Source organism: Triticum aestivum, chromosome 5A (assembly GCF_018294505.1).
Source record: "Triticum aestivum cultivar Chinese Spring chromosome 5A, IWGSC CS RefSeq v2.1, whole genome shotgun sequence".
Classification (NCBI taxonomy): domain Eukaryota; kingdom Viridiplantae; phylum Streptophyta; class Magnoliopsida; order Poales; family Poaceae; genus Triticum; species Triticum aestivum.
In genome coordinates, this window is record NC_057806.1 from 159,826,914 (window position 1) to 159,849,357 (window position 22,444).

Below are 22,444 nucleotides of genomic sequence, written 5' to 3' on the forward strand. Positions count from 1 at the left end.
GGCCTGCGCAATTGAGTTCGGCGTTAGGGAAAGCAATGCGACAAAGTAATCCTATGGGTTACTTTGGTATCCGAACACTTACGATCTCCCCTGGGGCTTGCCCCTGGGCAACCACTCGTCTTCACCTTCGTCGGCGGCGGTAGAGCTGTCCGGAAGGAGCGTCCTTCCCTTCTTGGACCCTTCGGCCTCCCCAGTTGGGGCGGCCTTCCTTTTCTTGTCTCCCCCAGTCGGTGGGGGAGCCTCTCCTTCCTCTTCCTCGTCTTCGGGGGAAGAGTGCGCCGCAGAGTCATCGAACGGTGAGTCCTACGACGCCTGGCGTCGGGAAATCTTTCGAGCTCCCTTGGCCTTCTTGGTCTTCTCCGGCACCTTATAAGGGGCCGGAGTCAGCATCTTCGTCAGAAGAGTGTCTATGGGGCCTTCGGGCAAGGGAGCCGGACAGTCGATCTGTCCGGCCATGTTCTGCCAGTCCTATCGAAATTACAGGAGTTTAGATCCCGCATAGAGCCAATCTATATATATATAACAAATATCCTGTAAGAGGCAAAACAACTTACCGCACTGGCGTGGCGCTTCGCACTGAATCCGCGATCCTCAGTAATGGGGGGAGGGACCGCGACGCCCTTGAACAGCACCCTCCAGGCATCTTCATGAGTCGTGTCGAAGAGCCTGTTCAGAGTTCGGTGTTGCGCCAGATTGAACTCCCACAAGGTAAACTCCCGTTGTTGGCACGGGAGTATCCGGCGAACGAGCATAACCTGGACTATGTTGACAAGCTTGAGCTTCTTATCCACCATGTTCTGAATACATGACTAGAGTCCGGTCAGCTCTTTTGAATTACCACAGGACAGGCCGTTCTCTTTCCAGGAGGTGAGCCGCATGGGGATGCCAAATCGGAACTCGGGGGCCGCTACCCATGCGGGGTCGCGCGGCTCGGTGATATAGAACCACCCCGATTGCCACCCCTTTATGGTGTCCACGAAGGTGCCCTCGAGCCATGTGATGTTGGGCATCTTGCCCACCATGGCGCCTCCGCACTCCGCCTGGTGGCTGCTCACTACCTTCGGCTTGACATTGAAGGTCTTCAGCCATAAGCCGAAGTGGGGCTTGATGCGGAGGAAGGCCTCGCACACGACGATAAACGCCCAGATGTTGAGGATGAAGTTTGGGGCTAGATCATGGAAATCCAGGCCGTAATAAAACATGAGCCCCCGGATGAAGGGATGGAGAGGGAATCCTAGTCCGCGGAGGAAATGGGTGAGGAATACCACCCTCTCATGGGGCTCGGGGGTGGGGATGAGCCGTCCCTCATCTGGGAGCCGGTGCGCGATGTCATCGTGTAGGTATCCGGCTCTCCTTAGTTTCTTGATGTCTCCCTCCGTGATGGAGGAGACCATCCACTTGCCTCCCGCTCCGGACATGGTTGGAGAAGGTTGAGATGGAAGTGAGGACTAGGGTGCTAGAGCTCGAGTATGCAGGAGCGGATGAGCAGAGGAGGAAGAAGGCATGGATAGAAAGGTGAATCCTTATCCCTTTATATGGGCGGACAAAATTAAACGTCCCCACTTGCCAAGTAAAACTCACGTATCCCCCAAGCGCCGCGATTGATGGCATGGTTGGGTTGCCCACGCCCGTATTGATGAGAATCCCGTAATAAGGGGACACGATCTCTGCTTTGACAAGACGTGTCGAAAAACTGCCTCGCGTTATGTGCGGGGTTGGTTAAAAGAAACGGTTCGAATAATCACCGGGCCATGACATAACGTCATGCTGTCAAAGCAAGCCAGCAAATTAGATCTGCGAAAAAACATTATTCTCTCTACGGTGAAATGTGGGACTTATTTTGCAGGGTCGGACACTATCCTCGTATTCAACTTCTTCTGTAATGTATTCGGAGAAGGAACCCGCCTTGCAATGCCGAAGAAAACTGCGCGCCGAACTCATCGTCATTGAAGCCTAGTTCAGGGGCTATTGTGGGAGTCCTGGATTAGGGGGTCACCGGAAAGCCGGACTATCTCCATTAGCCGGACTGTTAGACTATAAAGATACAAGATTGAAGACTTCGTCTCGTGTCCGGATGGGACTCTACTTGGCGCGGAAGGCAAGCTAGGCAATACGTATATGGATATCTCCTCCTTTGTAACCGACCTTGTGTAACCCTAACCCTCTCCGGTGTCTATATAAACCAGAGGGTTTTAGTCCGTAGGACAACAATCACAACATACAATCATATCGTAGGCTAGCTTCTAGGGTTTAGCCTCTCTGATCTCGTGGTAGATCTACTCTTGTAACACCCATATCTTCAATATTAATCAAGCAGGACGTAGGGTTTTACCTCCATCAAGAGGGGCCGAACCTGGGTAAAACTTTGTGTCCCTTGCCTCCTGTTATCATCCCGCCTAGACGCACAGTTCGGGACCCCCTACCCAAGATCCGCCGGTTTTGACACCGACACTAGGCTCATCAAGTTTAACCCAAGTATTCTGCATGTGCAAAACTAGCTTGCACCCATTGTATGTGAACGTAGAGCTTATCTCACCCGATCATCATGTGGTGTCTCGGCATGACAAACTGTAGCAACGGTGCATACTCAGGGAGACCACTTGTACCTTGAAATTTAGTGAGAGATCATCTTATAATGCTACCGTCGTACTAAGCAAAATAAGATCCATAAAGGATAAACATCACATGCAATCAAATAAGTGATATGATATGGCCATCATCATCTTGTGTCTTTGATCTCCATCTCCAAAGCACCGTCATGATCACCGTCGTCACCGGCTTGACACCTTGATCTCCATCGAAGCAGCGTTGTCGTCTCGCCAACTATTGCTTCTACGACTATCGCTACCGCTTAGTGATAAAGTAAAGCAATTACATGGCGATTGCATTTCATACAATAAAGCGACAACCATAAGGCTCCTGCCAGTTGCCGATAACTTTTACAAAACATGATCATCGCATACAACAATTTATATATCATCACGTCTTGACCATATCACATCACAGCAAGCCCTGCAAAAACAAGTTAGATGTCCTCTACTTTGTTGTTGCAAGTTTTACGTGGATGCTACGGGCTTCTAGCAAGAACTGTTCTTACCTACGCATCAAAACCACAACGTGGTATAGTGATTGCTTTTTGATCTTCAGAAAGAACCCTGTTCATTGAATTCGATTCAACTAAAGTTGGAGAAACTGACACCCGCTAGCCACCTGTGTGCAAAGCATGTCGGTAGAACCAGTCTCATGAACGCGGTCATGTAATGTTGGTTTGGGCCGCTTCATCCAACAATACTGTCGAATCAAGAAACAACTAGTGACGGCAAGCAATATGTATATAACCACGCCCACAACTCCTTTGTGTTCTACTCGTGCAAGTAACATCTACGCATAGACCTGGCTCGGATGCCACTATTGGGGATCGTATTATTTCAAAATTTTGCCTACGATCCTGCAAGATCTATCTAGGAGAAGCATAGCAACGAGTGGGGAGAGTGTGTCCACGTACCCTCGTAGACCGAAAGCAGAAGCATTAAGTAACACGGTTGATGTAGTCGAACATCTTCGCGATCCAACCGATCAAGTACCGAACGCACGACACCTCCATGATCTGCACACGTTTAGCTCGGTGACCTCCCTCGAACTCTAGATCCAGCTGAGGCCGAGGGAGAGTTTCGTCAGAACGATGACGTGTTGACGGTGATGATGAAGTTACCGATGCAGGGCTTCGCCTAAGCACTACGACAATATGACCGAGGGGGCACCACACACGGCTAAGAATTCAACTTGTGTGTCTATGGGGTGCCCCCTCCTCCGTATATAAAGGAGTGGAGGAGGGGCCCGGCCGTCCTCATAGGGCGCGCCCCAAGGGGGGGAATCCTACTCCTACTAGGAGTAGGTTCCCCCCTTTCCTAGTCCAACTAGGATGGGAAGGAAAGGGAAGAGGGGAAGAAGGAAAGGGGGGCCGGCCCCCCTCCCCAATTCGGATTGGGCTTGGGGGCGCGCCCCTCCTCTTGGTCGCCTCCTCCTCCCTTCCACTAAAGCCCATGAAGACCCATTAACCCCTCGGGGGGTTCCGATAACCCCCCGGTACTCCGGAAAATGCGTGAACCTATCTGAAACCTTTCTCGTGTCCAAACATAACCTTCCAATATATCGATCTTCATGTCTCGACCATTTCGAGACTCCTCGTCATGTCTGTGATCACATCCGGGACTCCGAACAACCTTCGGTACATCAAATCACATCACTCACAATACATATCATCATCGAACGTTAAGCGTGCGGACCCTACGGGTTCGAGAACTATGTAGACATGACCGAGACTTATCTCCGGTCAATAACCAATAGCGGAACTTGGATGCTCATATTGGTTCCTACATATTCTACGAAGATCTTTATCGGTCAAACCGCATAACAACATACGTTGTTCCCTTTGTCATCGATATGTTACTTGCCCGAGATTCGATCGTCGGTATCATCATACCTAGTTCAATCTCGTCACCGACAAGTCTCTTTACTCGTTCCGTAATGCATCATCCCGTGACTAAATCATTAGTCACATTGCTTGCAAGGCTCATAGTGATGTGCATTACCGAGAGGGCCCAGAAATACCTCTCCGATACACGGAGTGACAAATCCTAATCTCGATCTATGCCAACTCAACAAACACCATTGGAGACACTTGTAGAGCATCTTTATAATCACCCAGTTACGTTGTGACGTTTGATAGCACACTAAGTGTTCCTCCCGTATTTGGGAGTTGCATAATCTCACAGTCATAGGAACAAGTATAAGTTATGGAGAAAGCAATAGCAATAAACTAAACGATCAAAGTGCTAAGCTAACGGATGGGTCATGTCGATCACATCATTCTCTAATGATGTGATCCCGTTCATCAAATGACAACTCATGTCTATGGCTAGGAAACTTAATCATCTTTGATTAACGGGCTAGTCAAGTAGAGGCATAATAGTGACATTCTGTTTGTCTATGTATTCACACATGTATTAAGTTTCCGGTTAATACAATTCTAGCATGAATAATAAACATTTATCATGACATAAGGAAATATAAATAACAACTTTATTATTGCCTCTAGGGAATATTTCCTTTAGTTTATGTCCTCGGGTGCGAGGCTAATTCTTACTAATTCTAGTATGACCTCGTCGTCCATGTTTATCATGGGTTTGTTTCTCCTAGCTGACGGGGTTCACGCTAGGTCAGATACCTCGCGGTGTTGGCTCTTTTGGAAAGGGGCTGGATCCAAGCATGAGTGCCACTTTGTTAAGAGTGATCAATTCGAAACTAATGAACATTGCTATCCTAGTTAAGTGGATCCGGAAGCTCTCCCAAAAAGAGTCCAGGTTGTGGGAAGATCTGTTGAATGTTAAATATTTTCCAAATGGCTCTTTCTTCGAGTCTAACTATCATGAGTCACCCTTCTGGAATGGGATATAGGCGGTCAGACCAAACTTCGCCTTGGGAGCAAGGCTTGAGGCGATCAATGAGCGGTCCATTTGCTTCTGGTTTGATTCGTGGGTAGAGTTGCAGCCCCTCTGGATGGAGTTCCAAGGGATTTTTGAGGTTGTTGTCAATCCTGATATTAGTGTTGTCGAGGCCTTGCACTCCTCTCCTTCTTCAATTGCGTTTTGTAGCCAACTCTCTCCCACTAAGAGTACTGGCTGGACCGCCTTGTGTGCTAAGGTAGCCAATGTGAACCTTTTTGCAGGGCAGGACAAGGTGTCATGACACCTTTCCTTGTTGGGCAAATTTCCAGTTAAATTTATGTACGCTAGGTTAACCAAGGGTAATGGTTTTCACATAGCTAGAGGCCTCTGGAAAGCTAAAATTTCTCTTAAGATTAAAATCTTTTTGTGGCAAATATTTCGTAGTCTGTAACACCCCGAGACCGATGCTCCAGGTGTCTTCCAGTTATTCGCCATCATTGCCACGTCATTCACTTGCGTGTTACTCTTTGCCATGTCATCATGTGCATTACATCCTCATGTTTTCAAAACTTGCATCCGTTCGGGTCTCCCAGTTCTCTCCGTTGTCCGTTCCGAGCCCATTCACACTCGCACGCGCCCGCGGCACCTCCGAAATATTATTTTATAAGTGGCATAAAAATGTTCTCGAAATGGAATGAAAGTTGGCATGCGGTGTTGTTATGCTGTCGGTAGACCGCCTACTAGATTTCATCGCATTCGGAGTCCGTTTGATAGCCCAACCGTTAAACATATAGCAGCATTATAGCCAGTCAAACGTCGGGCATTTTCGGTCTCTGAAAACTGTTGCCAGGCTGCCTTCTCTTCTCTCTTCTCAGCCCAAGGCCCCCTACACAGCCCATGTAGCCCACCTACACCACCCCTCCATGTTGCACCGTTCGATCAAGATCAAATGGTCCAAAAACATACTAAATCCCCTAACCTAGACCCCCTGCCTATTTAAACACCGCCTAGCCCTCCAAATATGGAAACCCTAACCCTTTCCTCGTTTTTCGTGTCGCCAGCCACCTTCCACCTCCTCTCTCCTTGCAGTCATCGCCCCCACCTCCAAATCCGCACCGGCCACCTCGCCGTCACCACTTGGCGTGCCCGGATTGGCCGCACTGCCACCCGCAGCCGCTTCCCTCCAATCTCGCGTGACCATGTGGCCTCGCCACCTCACCCGTGCCTCCCTGCTGCCGCGGCCCTCCCGGCCCGCAGCCGGCCCACCCCAGGCCGCGACCGTGTCGAGCTGCTCCATGCCTCCCACTCTGCGCCACCGCCTCGCGTCGCCGGACCCCACCGCCGCTAGCTCCGCGCTACCGCCCGCTCGCCTCCGCTTCCCCGCCACCGCACTCGCTCGCCGGCTTCGCCCCACACCTCCGCCCCGCCGCCAGCTTCGCGCCGCCGTCACCCGACCTCCCCGCCGGCCTCCAACTCGCCACCCAGCGCCTCCACTCCGGCAAGATTCCCGCCTCCGCCGCCTCGTCCTTGCCGGCATCTGCCCCCTCGGAGCACCTCACCTCGCCCCCGCCTCGGATCCGGCCGGGCCGGACCAGATCCTCCCATCCCCGGGCCCCACGAGCTCGCCGCCGGCCCCATCCTCGCCGAAGAGCTCGCCGCCGACCTTCTCTGCCGCCGCCGGGACGGCCCCGTCCCGGATCGACCCCGAAACCTCAGACCAAACACCCGCGGCCCGGACCTGCTTGTCCCTGTACAACTCCGTCCCAGTTTTCTGCGAGGTGAAACGACTAAGTCCCTGATTTATAACATCATGTGTGCATGTTTGACCTGTTGTATCTTTGCGCATGTGGAATTTTTTGCGTGTAAATAATGTCAAATTGTTCATCTCTGAATGCTCTACATGCTAGTGTCACTTGTGTGCATGTTACTATTGATATTGATGCCTTAATCATTGTTCTAAGAGTGCTAAATGTCATAATCTGCTGGAAGTTATCATAACTTGTTGATTTGTCTTTTTCATAGCATTTTGTGTGTCTATCTTTTGGGCATCATGTCAACATGTTTTAGAAGCCTATTCATGTCGTCTTTACAGTGGTGTAATCCATGCATTTTTATGTGCCCTATGGTTACTAGCACAAGCATGCAAAGTAGGGTACTTATTGTTGCTGATTTCAGTGACTTAGTGTTTTCTGCTAAGTATGAATCTGCTACATTACGTTGCCATGTTAATTTGATGCTACAAGTGAATCCATGCATAATATGGAGATTCTCAGTAAGGATGGTTGGTAGATCTTGTTATGCTCTATCCATACATGCCCTTGTTTGAAATTATGTCATGTTGTCGCTTGTCATTACCATGCTCTAAAGTTGCTAAATAATGTTGTTGTCTGTCTGTTAATAGTAAGTTCATTCTTGCCATGTGAATAGCTAGTGATCTATGCATCCTATTACCATGTTATTGACATGAGTAGTTTCACAAATATGCCTTCTTGCTGTTGGTTACATTCACATGCCATGATATGCTTTATATTGGGTTAACCAAGCTTGCAAACATGTCTACTTGTCGTTGTTTCAGCCATGTTCACTTAATTCCACTAAGTCTGTGAACCTGTTATCATTTGCATTCTTGCCATGATGTTTTGAGCATGTCCTAGTGGTTTCTAGTAGTAGCTCGGTGATCATGTTTTGTAGTGATCTACATGTACATGCTTGACATGCCCTTTGATGCCATGAGTTGTTCCTGTAGCATATACTTTTGTTGTCTCAAAGTATGCATCATGAATCTGTTTTCAGCCTTACTCAGTTTTTCACAAAGTTTGAGAATCTGTTTTAACTTGCAATCTTGTCTTGATGAATGTTGTTGATCTAGTGGTTACATGGAGATGCTTAGTAATCATGTTTTGCCATGTTTAACCTGTACTTTAATGCCATGCTTTTACTTGTTATGTTATTGCACTGTATCATGTTTGTTTCATGCCTCCAACATGTCAACATGTTATTTCTGCTCACTTGTATGCCCTGTTTCTCACTAAGTCATAATCTGTGTTATGAAGTTGCCTTTTGCATTGATCATGTTGGTTTAATCCTGATGCCTATGAACCTGAACCTTGATGTTATTTGAAGCATGTAATCTGTACTTTGAGTACATATCAAGTTTGTGCTCATACGTTTCCTGTAGCATATTGTTTCCTTGATTGCAAAGTGTCTAATTGATGTTTTGGGCAAATTGTTGTTATAATTTGTTTTGAGTGTATGTATTGAACTGTTGCTCCGTTTCGAGCATGCTTTATATGAAACTTGCTTCGTTTTGCATGTAGTTTCATGTTACCTTGTTGCATCCTTGTTTTGGAGTGTTTGTGATATTGTTTTGCTTGCATTTGCATCAATGCCATGTTTAACTTGTTTTGTTCATATCTTCTAGGCCGTAACTCCCAATTAAACGAACTTTATATGTAACTTGACTAGAAAGACGTGTAGATCATCATGGTGCACTTCAAATTGATGTTTAACAACTTTAACATAATGTTTTGTTCAGATCAGTACCAATTTCGAAATTTGCATATGGGGACTTACCGAAATTGTTATATGTTGATTCGACCTCATTTAAACTTGCTTTGATGTGATGTTCTTGTATGCATCCTCTCTTGCCATGAGTAGCATCATGTAGGATTGTCATGCATCATAATTGGATGAGCATCATGCCATGTTTATGTGTTGCGTGTTTACCATGTTGTTTGCTTCTTTCTAGTTGTGCTCCTTATCGATAGTTCCTGTTTCCTTGCGATTGTGAGGATTCGCTCGACTACGTGGGATCGTCTTCTTCATGGACTCGTTCTTCTTCCTAGTGGGATTTCAGGAAAGATGGCCGTCACCTTGAATCTCACTACTATCTTTTCTATGCTAGTTGTCTCAATGCTATCGCTATGTCGCGCTACCTACCACTTGTTTATCAAGCCTCCCAAATTGCCATGATAACCTCTAACATTTTCCACCATCCTAGCAAACTGTTGTTTGGCTATGTTACCGCTTTGCTCAACCCCTCTTATAGCGTTGCTAGTTGTAGGTTGTTCCATGTTGGGACATGGATATCATGGATATCATGGGATATCACAATATCTCTTATTTAATTAATGCATCTATATACTTGGTAAAGGGTGGAAGGCTTGGCCTTTTGCCTGGTGTTTTGTTCCACTCTTTCCACCCTAGTTTCCGTCATACCGGTGTTATGTTCCTTGATTTTGCATCCCACAATGAGGGTTTATGGGCCCCTCTTGATAGTTTGCTTTGAATAAAACTCTTCCAGCAAGGCCCAACATTGGTTTTACCATTTGCCTAATAACAACTAAAACTTGCATAGGGACGGGCTAGCACCCGAGGACTCTTAATCAACCCCCGGGCCAATGCTCCTCATGAGTGTTGGTCCAAACCGGGCTATGTTCGGCGCCCCCTAGGCAACCAGGGTCTCAGGCAACCCGACGTCTTGCCCATCCGATGTACCCTGAGAATGAGATACGTGCAACTCCTATCAGTCTAGGTTAGTGCATTGGGATGTCTTGCTGGTTTTGTTTTACCATTGTCGAAATGTCTTGTGCTCCGAGATTCCGAGTTTGATCAGAGGGTCCCGCAATGGAGCATTGTCTCCGCGGATTGTGAGCTTGTCATGGGCTAAGTTGGGACACCCCTGTAGGGTTTAAACTTTTGAGAGCCATGCCCGCGGTTATGTGGCACATGGGAATTTGTTAATATCCGGTTGTAGTGGACTTGAAGTAAACTCAATTAAAATACACCAACCGTGTGCGTAACCGTGACTGTCTCTTTTCAGGGCAGTTCGAGAGGAGAACACAGTTGGGTTATGTTTGAACGTAAGTAGTTCGGGATCACTTATTGATCATTACTAATTTGCGACCGTTTGCGTTGTTTCTCATCTTACTCTTGTACTCGTAAGTTAACCACTATACATTGCTTAGCCACTGCTGCAACCTCACTACTTATCCTTTCCATACCCATTAAGCTTTGCTAGTCTTGATACCCATGGTAATGGGATTGCTGAGTCCTTGTGGCTCACAGATTACTACACCAACAGTTGCAGGTATAGGTAATGTGATGATCATGACGCGAGAACGATGTTTACTTGTTTTGGAGTTCTTCTTTTGCTTCTCCTTCGTTCAGGGGATAGGTTCCTGGTCGGTAGCCTGGGCTAGCAGGGTGGATGTCGTTTAAGCTTTTGTTTGTGTTTCATCCGTAGTCGGATGTTGTTCTCATGTATGATGTTTGATGTATTCTTGTGGCATTTGTATGCCCTTTGTATGTATCCCCAACTATTATGTAATGGTACGATGTAATGATATCCACCTTGCAAAAGCGTGTCAATGTGCGGTTCTATCCTTGGTGGGACCTTCGAGTTCCTTTAGGATAGAGTCGCATATTGGGCGTGACATAGTCGTCTTCCTACTTCAACTGATGTAGCTAAGCGCAATGGTACCACCGATGGCGACTACTTTGTTTATGGTTCCCCGGAGGATGCGAACCACACTTTCTTTTGTTGTGACCTTACTATTTTTGCTTGGAGCATAGTTGGGGAGGCTGTTGAGGTAGCTTGGAATCCCAAGTCTTGTGTCGATCTCCTAGCTTGCCTCGCTTCTTTGTAGGGAAGTGCTATGAGAATTATCTGGTCCTGTGTTGGGGCTCTTCTTTCGTCTCTTTGGCATATCCACAATAAAACAAACATCGAAGGTGTCTTCCCCTCGCATCCAGCTGATTGTATCTTCAAATGCACAATTTTTCTACAGCAATGGAGTCTGTTGGGGAGGTGACAGGACGTTGAAGACCCGGAACTAGCGTTTCAAGACTTCAACGCATCAATCGCATCACGAGCTTAATATAAGATACTTTTTGAGACTGTGACAGTGGCAAAAATGTCTTATATTTGGGAGTGCCTCTACACTATGATAAATTGAAAAGAGAAGATCTCCAGCCTATCATTGATAGAATCATTAAGGGCATTTCTGGCCGGCTGGGGAGATATCTCACTTATAAAGGGAAAATTATTTTACTGTGTGCTTGCGTGATTAGCATTCCTGCTTACTTGATGTTTGTAATCAAGTTTCCTAAGTGAGCAATTAATGCCATTAACTTCCAAATGGCTCATTTCTTTTGGGGGAATCTAGGAGACCAACACAAGTACCACCTGGCTAATTGGGGCTTAATCACTAGGAAGAAGGAATTTGGAGGTTTGGGGTGCCCAATATTAAAGAATATAATATGGCCTTGTTAGCTTCTTGGGGTAAAAGATTCTTTAATAACCTTGATTCAGATTGGTCTAAACTTCTCCTGTATAAATATAGAGTTAATTCTTCAAATCTCCTCTGGGCCAAAAGTGAAGGGGGCTCTACCTTTTGGAAGAGCATAACTTGGGCAATGGCAGCTGCAAAAACCTTTTATAGATGGAAGCTGGGGGATGGAAAATTCATTAGTTTTTGGCATGATGTGTGGGTGGGGGGTTGTTCCCTTAAGTTACAATTTTGGGACTTATTTAGTATTTGTAACGAAACTGACAGTACTGTAGCCCAAGTTTGGGATGGAAATGATTTAAAACTAACATTTAGAAGATGTGTTGACCACCTTGGTATGAACCGCTGGGATCAACTTGTCTGTGTGATCAAACAGCATCCTCCTTTGGATGAAGTAGACACCCCGATTTGGGGCTTAGAACCCAGTGGGATCTTCTCAGTTAAATCCTTTTATAAACAAATCAACTTTGGTGGAGTAGTTTCTGGTATTAGTACTAAAATGAGGAAATCTTATGTCCACAGAATATTCATATCTTCTTGTGGCTATGCGTTCACAATAAGATACTTACTAGAGATAATCTTGCGAAAAGGAGGGAAGTTGAAGATCCTTCCTGCTTATTTTGTTCTGAGTTTAAAACTGTTTAACACCTGTTGTTTGACCGTGTGGTGGCCCAACAAGTTTAGAACTTTGTTGCTGAAACTTTTGATATTGACAGAATATCTTGCTTTGAAAAAATTGTGTCCTTCTAGCATATGCATAAGGGAAATGCAGTTTTGAATCTAGTGACAACTGCTACCTTGTGGAGCCTGTGGAGACTAAGAAATGAGTTTTGCTTTCAGGGACGCAAATGGAGAAGTGTGAAATGCATTCTTGCAAAACTAAGCTGCTATTTACACCAGTGGAAAGTTCTCTGCAACGATGAGCAAGCAACTCTTCTACAACGGTGCATACTTCTGTTGGACAAACGGCGTGGGGAACTCCTCCGGATCGCATGGAGGTGAGGCTGGGGGAGTCCAACTGAAAACAGGGCGATGGAGATGGTGGATCATCCCTGAAGATTCTGATTTCGACCCATTTTCCTTCGTTTTTCCTGTTTCCTGTTGGGGCTCCGTAATAATTCAATGTTGGACAGCGTATGTGTCCTAGCCATAAACTGCTCTGTTGGCTGTAGGCTTCTATCGTCGTTTTAGCTGCTTTGTGGTAGTCGATTCCTTATCAGTGTAAAACTTGTTACTGGTTGATGTCTGCTTCATTCTATAAAATGGGGCAGGGGGGGACCCCCTTTCTTTCAAGAAAAAAATGTCTTATATTAAGTTATTGAGGGAGTAGTTTATTTTGCTGTTCGGTGAGCCTACTTGCTGGGGCGGGCCTATGAGTATGGACATAAATTAGTTTCGTTGTTGTGTGAATCTTTGTTACTCTGTCCGTGTGTAAGCTTTACGATATGCTAATTTAAAGCTGGACACCTTTAAGCGTCTTTGTTTCTAAAAAAATAATACAGATGGAAGGAAATCCGCCGAAGTTGATGCAATCATGCAAGTGAAACAACCTGACATTTTCATCAAACTGAGCGATATGAGTAAGATCCTCAAGGCACAGTTGACGAATATAATTATCCCTGAATCCAAGTTTATCTACATATGTTTGTTACAGCATTAGTTGCACTCATTTTCTTTCGAGACCATAAAGGAGAGGTTCCAATCAATTATACACAAGATTGTCCCTTGTCCGGGGCTAGCCGCTCTTAATCTCTTCATACAAATTACGCCTCACATCCATTTCAGCAATCAAACAATCCCCTATTTATGTATACCTCAGCACTCTTTCACTACAAAATGCACAATTTCTGGACGCCAGATCCCATCATCTTCTTCAGTTGGATTAATGGAAGCACCTTCAGCCGGAGATGTAGCTGTACAACTGTAGCCATGCCATGCCGCCGGTCACCAGCACCTGTCGGCGTCCCTCCACTTGAGGTACTCGACGCCACCGAGGTAGTGCGCGTACGCGCCGGCAATGACGAAGAGATGGAACAGCTGGTGGCTGTGCCCGACGAGGTCGAACCGCCCGGGGAACCACCGCTCCGGCACGCGCGCCGCGTAGACGGCGGCGCCGAGCCCGTAGAGCGCGCCCATGAGCGCCTCGTAGCACGCCGTCACGGCGGCCTCCCGCCGGCCGCCGTACAGCACGAGCTTGTGCGCGACGGGGATGAGCCCCGACACGCCCATGCACGAGAAGAGCCCGGCGCGGAGCGGGCGGAACTCGGGCGCCTGGAACACCGGCACCAGCGACACCGTGACCGCCGCGGCGCCGAAGGCGGTGATGAAGCCTATGTAGAGCCGCTGGAGCCCCGGGTGGCAGAGGAAGGAGTAGTAGACGACCGGGTAGAAGGAGGTGACGATGAGGGCGGCGATGCCGGCGTAGTCCAGCCGGAGCGTCACGTACGCCATTCTCTCCGAGTGGCACAGCACCAGGTGGCACGCGCTGCTCGTAAGCAGGCACACCATGGCTCCGCACAGGTACGCGAACATCGGCCACCGCGTGATCGGATCGGCGGAGGCAGCGTCCGCGGCCCGTGGCGCCGCGCTCGCGTCCTGCGGTTCATGCGGGATTTAGCAGGGGAAGACGTAGTACAAACTGAAGCTTAAATTTTGTCGGATATAAGGGCCTGTTGGGTTATCCACCGGCGGAGCACCTATTTTGCAGCTCTGCTAATTTAGCCTGCAGCTCCGTCGGCTCCGCTCTGGAGTGGAGGGACTCCGAAAACTCCCTAAATAGCACACTTCTGGAATTAATTACGAATTCTCTTTGGTGCTCTCGAATAAAACTCAATTTTAGGTGACTTATTAAGAGACAGTTGTGTAATTAGTGAAATTATATTTAAATTTTCGATAAAAAAATATTTAAGTTTGTGAATGATACCGCATCAAATTCTACACTCTACTTGATATTGATATCTGCTTACAATATTGGTGAACTACGGTTCAAATGTGCAGGGAATTGTGAACCAAGACAGGCACAAACCAGGGGACACCTAGTTATGCAAAGAGTTATTCTTTCCTCAAAATGTCAAGTCAGTCCCAATTATATGAAAATGTATATCTCGGTATAAAATCTTGTGTAAAAATTTCATGGAAGGCCCTGTTGACCGTAACCCACATTGATTGGCCTAATGGGCGCTTTGACCACAACCACGTTGACAGAGGACCCACCGGTCGTAAATGCGGGATGTGGATCTTTTCAGAAACACCTCACGATCGTATTCCCTCCTATTCGTGGTCCATCCCCTCTACTTACCTGTTCGAGCGAATCGGACGCAACAAAAGGCATTAGGGGTCCGGCAAGACGCGATGATCATAGTCCAACAAGACGCGATGATCATAGTCCAGCAAGTAACTTGTGGTGGTGTCCGGGAGGATGACGGTGCGGCACATCTACCAGTTCGCGTGTCAGGTTGAGACCACAAATATGCCTTGGTTGCTTGCACGACACAACAAGGCGAGGACGGCGGCGCTGCACTTGAAAAGTGTGAGCGGCAGAGGAGAGCTTAGCGCGCGAGGGTTAGCGAGCTAAGGTTATGCCATGTCTAGAGGAGGTGCCACGGAGCCCTATATTCACTCTATTGAGGTTGGTGGTGCTAGTCATGGAGGTACTACATGCCACGAGGGGAAGCGGGAGGAGGGCAGAGGGACCAGGAACTCACCACAATCAAGTCGCGGTGCTTTAGGGATGACAACGGAGCATGGAAGTGATGGCAATAGGGTCCACCTCTCCCCGCCGCCGCAGCCTCCCTCGTGGTCCCTACGGCTCTCTGGCTTCGACATCGGCAATACTAGCTCTCTGGCCACAGGGATGTGCATTTACATATGACTAGAACTCACTTTACACTCGGGGGAAGTAATAGGACCATCCTTGCATTTAACTCTTATGCAAACCCATCTTTACAACTAGTTATGTATGGATCCCTTGATGGATCCGGGAGATATGGAACTTCTGTCCTACATGCCATTGTCTTACACATCCACGTGGTCTTGAAAATTGAAGTTCAAGTAATTTATATTGTGTCGAATATTGATTTTAAAAAAATTGTGTATATATTGAATTCACAAGCACCACACAGTTTATCCAAAAATCAGAACCGATAGAGAGTGGCAAGCAATATATGTCAACACTTCACCTCACCTACAGATTTAGACTCCTTTAATCTTTAGATGTGAGAACGATGTAGGAAGCAAAAATAAAATATTTATATTACGTCGGTAGGGTCTTGAACATATAAACCTCTTGACTTTTATACCATATTAAATTAATGTTCTAGCAAATTCATCCAAAATCCCAAACTAATGAAGAGAAAAGGGCAATATATTCAAACATATAAAAAAACCAAAAGAACTACAACCAAATTGAAAGTTGGTGTACTCTTAACAGTGGTAAACTATGGTGTCTGAGATTACAAATTATCAATGTCTATGAAAGATTTTATGCACAAAAGCTCTCTTACGAGTGCCCATAGGCTCTTAGAGCATCTCCAACGACAACCCGCAAAAAACCTTCCGCATTTGTCCGTGGACAGGGGGACTACTCTGCGGACATGGATGCGGGAGGTAGCCATCTAACCATACCCACATACATTCTCATAATAACTCAAGCCAACCGGACGAAATTCGTGCAAACAAGTGCGGATTTCATATAAACACGGCCCGATTTTATATAAACATGATGGATTTCATATTATCACAATGTATTTCATTATAAATACATGAAAGCCGTCCTAGGTCCGTGTCCGGCACAGTGCCTCCTGCTCCGCCAGGTCCGTGTCCAGCGAGCAGAGTGGTAGGACTCGAGCAGTGCCTCCTGCTCCGCCAGGTACGTGTCCGGCGCGACCGCTCTGCCGGCGGTGATGTGCTCCTCCGCCTATAGATGCTCCTGGAGGAGGCTGTGGTTGTAATTGGCGTCGGCCTGCGCCTCCCGAAACTTCTCCTCCCGCACCATGTCCATATAATGGGCACGGGTCTCACCGATGGTCAGGGTGCAATGCACCGGCGAGGGTGCCACAAAGGAAGAGGAGGGTGGCGTTGGCTCGTCGTCAGAGGCGTCCTCCATTTGCACGTCCTCTGGCTGCCAGTCGGCAGCAATGGCGGCCATGGCCTTTTTCTGCTTCAACGTCAGCCCATCCCAGAGAGTTTTGGTTGCGGAGGGATCCATGGTGAGGAGTGGTGCGGAGAGGGATGATTGTGGCTATGGTCGGGGTACCGGGGCAGTGGTCTATATGGCACCGGTGGGTGGCAGATGTACGGACGAGTGGCGTCGAGGAAGACGCCTAGGCAACCGTGTGCCATCAATGCAGGCGGCAGACGGACGGACGGGCGACCTTCGTGTCGTTTGAACGCGTCATCTGCATCGGGAAGCGGCGCGGGCGGCGCTCTCTCGGCCGGCACGCCGCTTCAACGCCGACGCCAGTGAGCAGTCACGTCCGCTCTGGGCGGGCATGAATTCCGACGCTGACGCTCTGAGGCGGCGCTGACCGAAAACGCACGGGAGGGGTGAGGGGTATTTGGTGGGCCAGAGCAGTCAGAAACGGGCTCCAGATCGGGCGGGACTCCCAGAAACCTCCCCTATTGCGGGAGAAATCACGTTCTGACCATTCCACTGATCGAGGACGCATTGGATGGTTTTCATGGACCGGACGGATGGCTACAGGAAGTTTACAAGTCCGCGTTGAAGCTGCCTTTAGCACAGCTGCACGGGAGAGCGCGAAGAGAGCTCAAAGCAAAGGTCAATCTTTTCCATGAAATATATATATATATATATATATATATATATATATATATATATATATATATATTCAATTCTTGCTTCTGTCGATGCATGTGGAACTGCAACATACAGCTAACGTGATTCAATTGGTTGACCAAAATGAGCTAATCAGGGGTTGCAGAACCAAATAAGTGGTTGTCCATCACATTCATGGAAAAGTAGAGCGTTGCATTACCTCTACGCACGACGGTGACACAATCTTAAAGGATTTTCTTTGCGGGGTTAAAGGTTTCATATTAGTCTATTGTAGAATAAAATTAGTCACGAACTCACTGCGTATGGCCATGAGTAATGAAATCTTCCTTTTCACCGCCAAAAGAAAGATTTCATTTTGACCATCAGTTTTATGGAAATATGTCCCCTTGCATAAAAATAAATAAACTTTATACAAGAATATTGTGCAGATGATTATAGTAAAATCAATGTTGTGATTTTGCTAATAATTATTTCCTTGTTCATGAGTAAACTTGTAAAAGTTTGACCAGCGCAGATCCTAAAAAGCGCTTGCACTGTCCTGAACAAGAGGGAGATCTCTATATCTGTATAGTAATAAGATTCCGGACTTTTTTCAATCTATATTATTTTTGTATTATTAAAAAAAAAATGTGAGACACATTGACAAAACCCAGCAGTTGGGACACACTGGCACTAGTCAATCTGTTGGCAAGAAAGAACCTTAAGGCTGGTCACAATGGGCAAGAACATAAGCTAGTAACTTCACACTTTTCTAGACTATGTTACTACCTCCATAGTGGGTAGGAACATCTATGTAGTGTCATGCAATGATGTATTTATTAGGTTATAGACTCATTGTTTCTTGGAGTGTGTGATGTTCCGGTAACTTAGCTAGTTACCACAAACACCTCTCTCTTCATTAAATACGTGCCACATAAGCAAAATTGTATTGGAGTGTGTGATGTTACTCCTAAGTTCCTCCCCACTGTGACCAGCCTAATAATAATAAAAGGTGCCTTTGGGTTTGGGAAACATTGTGGTTGGCACAAAATGAATAGACCATGCACCAAAAGCAATCAACCTATCAAGGGTACCTCCTGTATCCTACTACTGCTACTTTGAAGAAAAAGTAAACCAACAAACATGTCCTGCATGCATCAAGCTCAAGAACCCTAGCTAGCACAGCTCATGAAAGCAAGGGAAAAGGACTCCCAAGCATAAATGCAATGCTGGTGCCCTGCCACACCACCGCCCCATTAAATTAAAACTTGCCAACCAGCTTCAAAACCAATAGTAGTAGTAGTACTAGAACTTCTACCTACCAACCTACCTTCAACATGACAGGTCCAGTTAACCAGAGCACATGAACACATGACAATGGCACTTAACCATCAATTGAATAAATAAACAAGCAGAGTAAGTGGTGGAATCAGTGGTGATTAGTATAGTGGTACCTGGATCAGCGCAACATGGTGATGAGAGGGCGAGGAGGATGTGTTGGGTGGACAGCTGTTCGGGATCTCCTCCTCGTTTCCAGACAAATCTGCGGCAGCTGGAGGCAGGAGGAGGCAGGCGGCTGCCTCATGCTTCAGCGCCCCTGTCATGTTGGCCATCGCCATCAGATCTCCCCAGTAGCTCCTCGTCAATGGCGCGTCGTCAAACGTGTTCCCGCCACCGCTAATGCTGCAGTCCCGTGGGATCACCATTGCCGTGAGGATCGTCAAGCACAGGAACAGCAGGAATCCTACCAAATGCCTGCGCGTGTAGAGCAACAGAGTCGAGATGATTCAGGGGAATCGCCTCGCCATTGATGAGCATATCGCATTCGCAATCGGTTAAGGGACTTACGACCAGACGTTGAGGGTCTCGTTGTGGATGGAGAAGATGCTGAGGATGGTCTCCTTCAACGGCCACTCGCACCGGTAGTAGCCGTGGATGTACTCGTTGTCCTTGAGCCACTCCGGCAGCGCCTCATAGCCGATCAGCTCGCACTTGTGCTCCTTGCTCTTGTCGTCGTGGTCAGAGCCTTTGCAGGAAGTGGAAGAGGCCATTGGTCTCTCCTCCATGCCTGCGCTTGTTGGATGTACCGCACGAGGAAAACCCTTTTAGGTACAGGCTTGACTTGTCCAGCTCCACGCGACAATGGAGGTCGCCGAACGCCGATGTTGGTTGGTTACTTGTGCAACGGTGGAGAGGAAATATGTTTCTGGGTGTGCGCGCGGAGTGGACAACTCTGCCTCTATATATGGTAGTCTCTGGTCTCTCCTCTTGCGATTGGTGCCACGTTGCTCTGCGGAGCCAAACAAGAAGTGCAAGCAATTGGGATCGCAGAGCTAATGTACTAATTCTAATAATATTCCAAGTCGATCCCTCCACGTAGATGCGAAGATTCCTATGGCTCGTGGTATATTAGTTGTGGTCCTTGTGGATTCATCTGAGGTGATGGCCAGTGCACTACCACAAATACGTTCATCGGAAACGGCTCAAGGGATTATTCAGGAAGGGCTTTTTTAACCGTCCACTGGGCAAGTGTATGGTGATATAATGGATCACAGAGTTATGGTGAGAACCAGAGCAATGCTAGACACACAGACATTTACAAGCGGAATTTTGTTAAGTGAGGCGGGCCCACCAATTAAAAGTGTAGTATTATCAGTGAGAACCGTTTAATACAGTGGTATCAGAACATGATGGCACGCATTGCGGTCCTCGTCCATTTTAATGAAAGAATAATTTAAATATCTAAGAATATCTGAACATGACAAAACTTTGAGAAAAGAAAACTTTGTGGCCATATTTGTTCAAACTTTATATATAGGTTCAAAATGGACAAGGGTGACAATACCATGTATTAGCGTCATTGTCCAAAAAAAAAAGGTTCATAGAAGCGTTATATTTGCTATAAGATGTTCCAATATGTGTAGCATGTTTTATTTCTTTGAAGTTAAGAAAGCAACACCAGCTAAAAGGAAGCAGGAGTGATGATATTGCCTGCCTCATATTCAAACCCTGTAAATGCTAGTTATGGTCCGCCCTAGTGATTGTATAGCAGTTGTGATAAATTTAGATAATTCCTGCTGGCCACAGGTAACATTAATATTTCATTATACATGCAAGTAAGGACAACCCAGTTAAAAAGAAGTTTTAGAAAAAGGACAACCTGAAACTAACTATAAAAAGAAACTGCACTGTTCATAACAGTAGTGCAGCATAATACTGAAAGATTGCTTAGTCAAAAAGTCGAAAACATGAAATTAGCCAAGTGGCTGCTAGATATTAGGTGCTTTTGGACAGTGAATATTAAAGTACATGTGTAACTTAGACAGGAAGACTGTATAAACATGTAAATTAGCATAAGCAGACTGGTGGCAAAGGAGGCAAGTTTGTGGAGGATAAGACCACCCAGATCTGCTGCACCCACCTCTTGAACTTGCTCTTTTCCAGCCTTTTTCATGGGTGCCCATCCTCTCTCCCACTCCCCCTAAATCAAGAATATGAAGAAATTGTTAAACCACTTGAGCCATGCGTTTATATCACCCATGAATCCTAAAATTTCTTGAGCACGATGCAATATAACATGTGTTAGCGACATTCAGTGATGTATAATTATCAGTTGTACTGAGTCATTGTTGCATCACCATCCCTAATACTTAACCACTGATTAGGCCAACCAATTTTGCACAATTCTAGCAAACATATATACGAATGCATCTATATTCAATTTGATGTGCACTCAATTTATAAATTAACCGATGCAGCTAGTAGAACATACCTCAACATCCCTATCATAACCTCAATTACTAACTAAAGTGCAGCTGGAGTTATAGGGGTGTTGGTTATTTTCGTATGTTTTCCATCAAGTTGCACACTGCTGTTTTGCCTCAACACTGCTATTTGTTCCCTGCAAGAAGAGGTAATGTCAGACTGTCCAAATATTAAACACATGTAAAGGGAAAAATCGCATCCTTACTGTAGGCGTACTTCGGATCACCCAGCTCAGAGAAAAGCTCCTGCACCATTACACAACAAGTAAAAATTATCAGAAGAAGGATGACCTAAAATAACTCAAAAAATAAACGACACGGCTTGATAAAAAAAACTATTTCATTTAACCAAAAAAGAAGTCAAAGTCTGGAAGCAGCAGGGGTCGTAATAATAGTTTAAGCCGCATAATTTAACCAGTGACAAAATGGACGAAAAAAGGATTTGAGTTATGAACACAATGTACATAAGTGAGAAAAGATGGGACCCAATCATGTAACCAGTGAATTAGTGGGGACCGGTGAGAACTTAGTGAGGACCCAATCATGTAACCAGTGAATTAGTATTTAGATATTACTGAATTTGCAATGATTGAGAAAGAGGAACACCAACCAAAGGAAAAAAAACATCTTAAAAGCAAAAGTTTTCACCTTACTGAATTGATACATTTTGCATAAGCAAAGATAAGAGGGATCTACTGATCTCCACATCCACATATTGGCCGCTAACGGACGACGGTGGCGGCGGGGCCCTGGTGGTCCGCGGCGGCGGCGAGCAGTGAGCAGCAGCGACGGGAAACCCAGGGCGGCACGACATCAATCTATGAGCAAAGATGGATGTGCGTACTGCTTGCAGCGGCTGTTGCAGACTTGCAGTAGCGACTGTAGAAGTGAGAGAGAGGTGCAGTAGCGACTGTAGAAGTGAGAGAGAGGTTTGGTGGAATAGTTTTATTGTATTTGCTTGAGCCTCGTGGGCATATATATAGAAGTACATGATCTACTTGGAGTACAAGACAAGTCAGAATATTTCCTAGTCTAACCTATGTTTCCCAAGACAATCACGTTACTCAACATCCCCCGCAGTCACAACAGTAGCGACGCAGACGATGAGACTGGAGAAGAATCCGAAGGCAAGCCGACGGACACCCCCCATAGTCGTAACGGTCGACGCAT

At 46.5% G+C, this 22,444-nt stretch overlaps 1 protein-coding gene across 1 annotated transcript; it reads right to left on the reverse strand.

Annotated features, from left to right (window-relative positions):
* Positions 1-13,342: 13,342 nt before the first annotated feature.
* On the reverse strand, positions 13,343-22,197 carry LOC123102712 (heptahelical transmembrane protein 4). Its single transcript, XM_044524133.1, has 6 exons — positions 21,923-22,197; positions 21,481-21,520; positions 21,283-21,411; positions 19,359-20,991; positions 18,965-19,265; positions 13,343-14,332 (listed from the first exon to the last, which is right to left on the reverse strand). The coding sequence occupies exons 4-6, from the start codon at positions 19,574-19,576 to the stop codon at positions 13,682-13,684; spliced, it is 1,170 nt and encodes a 389-aa protein (XP_044380068.1). The 5' UTR covers positions 19,577-20,991; positions 21,283-21,411; positions 21,481-21,520; positions 21,923-22,197; the 3' UTR covers positions 13,343-13,681.
* Between the last annotated feature and the right edge of the window lie 247 nt (positions 22,198-22,444).

Excerpts from the sequence above, each read along its gene's own strand:
- LOC123102712 (XM_044524133.1), bottom strand. The coding sequence starts at position 19,576 with ATGGAGGAGAGACCAATGGCCTCTTCCACTTCCTGCAAAGGCTCTGAC. Across the intron at positions 19,266-19,358 it reads GAGACCCTCAACGTCTGGTC|GCATTTGGTAGGATTCCTGC; the intron begins GTAAGTCCCTTA and ends CTACACGCGCAG. Across the intron at positions 14,333-18,964 it reads ACCATGTTGCGCTGATCCAG|GACGCGAGCGCGGCGCCACG; the intron begins GTACCACTATAC and ends CATGAACCGCAG.